We start from the raw sequence: 4,791 nt of genomic DNA on the forward strand, positions 1-4,791 counted from the left end.
GTATAAATCTAATCTAATCTCTAATCTAAAGACAAAATTTCTCATGCAATAGCTTCTAAGTGACTCCTTTGTTAACCTACAAAAAATAGAAACTTATTTACTCCCAAGTCTTTGAATTTGTCCAAAGATACATGTCGTGGCATCCTTCTTCGGTAACTTTTCCTATGACTAATCCATATGCCACGATTCCACAACTAACATGTCCCTTTGATTGCTCGTTGTACACGTTACAATTTTTAGATGTGAATGAATGAAAAATAGATTTGTGTGATTCTCTATAGGATTTACATGTGAGAAAATCCTATTGGCCCAGGCAGGCGTGGAGTTGTGGTTTGGATTAGGCCAGACTCGGGTGGATGAAAGTCAATGTTGATGGAGCGATCAACGTTGAGAACATGTCCAGCTGCGTGGTGTTTTTCGGGATTCTGGAGGAGAATGGCACAGGGGATTTTGCAGGAATTTGGGTGAGCTCGCTTCGCATAATGTGCTCTTAGTTGAACCAATGGCAGTGGCGACGGCGATGGAGATGATTATGGGTCTTGATTTGCCGCGAGTTATCCTAGAAAGCGACTTTATGGAGGTTGTTTCTCTTATAGAAGGTGGTGAGGCTAGGGGTCATCAGTATGAACACATTTTGTGTGGGATCCTTAGGATGCGCAATGCTCATGGTAGTCTGGTATTCCAGCATACACTTAGAGAGGCTAATACCTTGGCTGATTTTGTTGCGAAGACTGGCCTGAGTCTACCGTTTGGGACGCACTGGTTTGAGGCCTCGTTTGAGGAATGTCACTATCTTCTATAAACGAACAAGGGTCCTGGGGCTCCTCAGCCGTATGTAGCTGTTTTGGGTTAGGCTTAGGCTTTATTTTTCACTTGTCCTTGTAACCAAATTTTTTTTTTGAAAGACCAAAAACCAAAAAAAAAGTTAAGGCCCAAAAATTAATAAGGTTGCAATTGTATTCTTATATTTTTTTGTGAGTGGGAAAAATAAAAGCAATTGTATTCTTATATTTAGATTTATATTTAGATTAGATTTACATTAGAAGATTTGGATTAGATTAGATTAGAGTATTAGATTACATTAAATTAAAGTGTCGACACTATTTAACTATTTTCTAACTATTAAATCCCAACTCATCGTACAATATACAAAAGTTGAAGGTAGAACGAACAACTCTGTTGAGAAAGCATGGCGACTCTGGATTCCGACGTGCAAATGGTTCCCGCCGACGATCCCTCCGCCGCCGGCGCCGGTCCTTCTTCTTCTTCCAAGAAACCCAAGCGCTTCGAGATCAAGAAGTGGAACGCCGTTGCTCTCTGGGCTTGGGGTCTCTCTCTGAACCCTCTCCCAAACCCTGATTTCCTCTTGCTTCTGCGATTCTCTGTTGATGATACTCACTGTTTTCGTTTCTGTGATTGCAGACATCGTTGTCGATAACTGTGCTATCTGCCGAAACCACATCATGGATCGCTGTAAGCGTTTTACTTCAACACTACCCTTTTTTTTTGTGAATCGTGATTGTTCTATGGTGGTGATAACCTAATCCCCTTTGAATTTGGAAATTGTTTTAGGTATTGAGTGTCAGGCCAATCAGGCTAGCTCCACTGCTGATGAGTGCACTGTTGCTTGGGGTATGCTCCAAAACCCCTATCATATCTCTGTTTCTTAATTATGCCATTCTACTGAATTGTGTTATTGTTTTCTATTAGTTGATGATTTTATGTGAAGTTCTGTTTTGAAAATTGTTCACTGAATTACTGTGTTTGGGTAGTAATTTGAATCTGAAGAGAGTTGTTGATATAAGCTTTAGGATTATGAACTAAAAAAAGAGGGTGGTATTTGGGTCAAGATGGTTTCTAAAACCAATAAGTGTTTAGGGGAAACATGTTTGAATCATCCTATTGTAAACCCTCTCTGGTGTTGGTTGCTCTATGCTGTGTGTGTGACTGTCTGTTACTCCTTCAGTGAGACAAAAGTGCAATTTGCCCTTAGTCTGTGATGTTAGTATTCCTGAGTTACTATTTCCGGTATTGTACTTCCGTTTGCCGTTCAACTCTTCCAGCTGAAGCGAGTCAGCTTCTGAAGAGTGGTGCCATATTTTTCACCTTTAAGAAGCATGATGCAGCCACCATGTGGTTTTGAGGGTTTTTTAATTAGGAATCCTTCTTATTATAAAATGAAAATACCCCCCTTTTAAAATTCAAATTTAAGACACAACTGCCATGAGAAACACCCTTATTCACAATTAAAATTCATTAGAATATAAGTAGGAATGTTCTCTGATGAAACATCACCCTCCAAAACCCAAGTTAGAACTTTTTATGATTAGATGGTAAGATAACTTTTCATGGTTTTGTGGATAACAATCAGTGTTTAGTAACAGTGGTTAACAACTAGATGTCCCTATCCCATAAGAATGCAGCTGAAAGTTCAATAATTAACATACTTTATGAAAACTTGAGAAAAAAAGCCAAAAATGCATTACTCTTTGATCTGGGTGTGGGTATGCAGTACGCAATGTGTTGCTTGATTAGATAATCACAACCCACGCAGCAGCGTCGCTTGAGATGCGTGATGGAAGGCTGATACTAATTGATAAGAATCTTGAGAGAGCTATGTCAATAAAGCTAGGCATTGTAGTTGGAGATCATTGTTTCTGTTATTCCTGCCCCTATTTGGATTCTATCATCACATTAGTTTTGGATTTGGGAATTAGGGTTTCATTAATGAAAGTGGTCTCTTTGCTTATTTTCTGATCCAGTCTATCAATAATTCAATATAGTATGTGAGAGGTATATTTAACTGGTACACAAATTAGTTAATTAGCGCTCTTGCAATATAATCTTTTAAATTTTTTGAAAAGACTACAAACACCAACACCCAAGTATTGATTATTATGAGTAGGTATTATTTTATTTCGTTTTTCTATTTTTATGTGCTGTCATTTATTACTAGGGTTACAAACACACAAAATATGGGGCTTTACATTGAAGTTAGATTGAAGTTACAAACGCACAAAACCCACAAAACACATGAATAATTGAAGTTGGATTTTAGAAGCCATGTTACAGAGTTATTTTTATGAATTGAACTTCTTTGATGATTCCTTCCTGTACATTGGGCTACGAAGAGTCACAAAATATGGGGCTGTCCCCCTCCCCCGCTTTCATTTGGTCTGGTTGTCTTAAAAAATGGCCCTCTTTGATCCTTTTGCCTCTTTAATCTAATTTCTGATAATATCAGTTGCTGTCTTCAATGCTTTTACCTTTTTAATCAAATTGCAGAGAACATGGGTACTTTGATGCGATGGAAATAACAACTATTGTTATGCGAATCTTGGATTTTTTTGGTTATCCTATTCCTATATTCTTTTGTGTCCTTAGTATTGATGACTATACTTACAACCTAAGGTAGTAACTTCTGTTAGTCGAATACACCCACAATACATATTCAAGTCCCACTGTCACCTATTACCACCACCAAGGCATATTGATATTTGCTTTCTCAATCTTCCCTACTAGAAATCATCCACCACACAACAGATATTCATTCATCCTCGCCACACAAGCTATCATGATGTCAACCTTTTAACATAGACCGAAGTGATAGAGTATAGAAGGCAGTAGGTAGAGAGTAGGACAAGCAAGACAATAAAGGTGTGAAGTTACGAGAGAGATGGAGAATGTACGCGACTTAGGCTGTGGTTGGATCATTACCTCTGGATAATTTTGTATTTTTTTCGTACATAGTATATTTTATTTGATAGTAGTTATATACTTGTTTCTTATTTTATTTTAAAAAAGATATCATATTTGCATATTGGATTGGATACTGTACCTCTCTAGTCACAGGGAAATATAGAGTAAAGATAAAAATCCATCTTGAACTTGTTAGTCAGGATTTTAAAGAGAAGTGTATAGATCAATTCTCCATTTATGCATTCTACTCTTGCTATTACCTTCTTGCTTAGCAAGAGCAGGAGTACTCAAACTGTTGCTTACTCCGGCTGATGTCTTACACAGGTGTTTGTAACCATGCTTTTCATTTTCATTGCATTAGCCGATGGCTCAAGACCCGTCAAGTATGTCCTCTAGGTATGTGGGCTAAATTTCTTCCACTTTTCTTTCCTTTTCTGTTTGGACCCAGTTGATTGATTAGTGCTCTTCTCACTGGCTTGATGTTTCTCTTCTGGTATAGATAACAGTGAGTGGGAGTTTCAGAAATACGGTCACTAGAACTTTGATGCGGTTGAGCACATTCTGCCTACTCTGACATTTGGACTATATCTATATTTTTACTGATCTTTTATAGCTCTGTATGCATGGTTTCTAACCATCTTTTAACATATTGTTGAATTACTGCTAATTAGCGTACTGTGTAAGGAATTAAAAAATGAATAGTTATTGAAATTACAGTATTATCAGTACATTACTTTGTATATTTTTTCTCTTTGGGTTCGCTGATGAGAAAAATCAATACATGATTGGACTATAGTTGGCACCAGTTTTTGTAAATGCTATTGAAAGGTGAAATGTTAGAATAAGATGCATCAATTTAGCAACAAGTGAAAATATAGTTGCTTTTCAAGTTTCAACTAACCCATAATGGTGACTAACCATTTATAAAACTCGAATATACTAGGAAATTTTCCTAAGATCTAATGGTGATTCCTATAATTGATTAAGATCATTGTCATTGCTAAATGGAGGCAATGATGAAACTTTTGGATCAACCCCTGCACAGCCTTCGCAGCCCACACTGTATTTGGGCTATTAGCATTGGGGTTCAAC

At 37.3% G+C, this 4,791-nt stretch overlaps 1 protein-coding gene across 1 annotated transcript; it reads left to right on the plus strand.

Moving 5' to 3' along the window:
• The first annotated feature begins 1,125 nt into the window (after positions 1-1,125).
• Positions 1,126-4,439, plus strand: LOC130749219 (RING-box protein 1a-like). Its single transcript, XM_057602541.1, has 5 exons — positions 1,126-1,328; positions 1,423-1,473; positions 1,573-1,632; positions 4,024-4,095; positions 4,199-4,439. Exons 1-5 carry the CDS (start codon positions 1,190-1,192, stop codon positions 4,234-4,236), a joined length of 360 nt encoding a protein of 119 aa, XP_057458524.1. The 5' UTR covers positions 1,126-1,189; the 3' UTR covers positions 4,237-4,439.
• Positions 4,440-4,791: the final 352 nt, after the last annotated feature.

This window comes from Lotus japonicus, chromosome 3 (assembly GCF_012489685.1).
Source record: "Lotus japonicus ecotype B-129 chromosome 3, LjGifu_v1.2".
NCBI classification, from domain to species: domain Eukaryota; kingdom Viridiplantae; phylum Streptophyta; class Magnoliopsida; order Fabales; family Fabaceae; genus Lotus; species Lotus japonicus.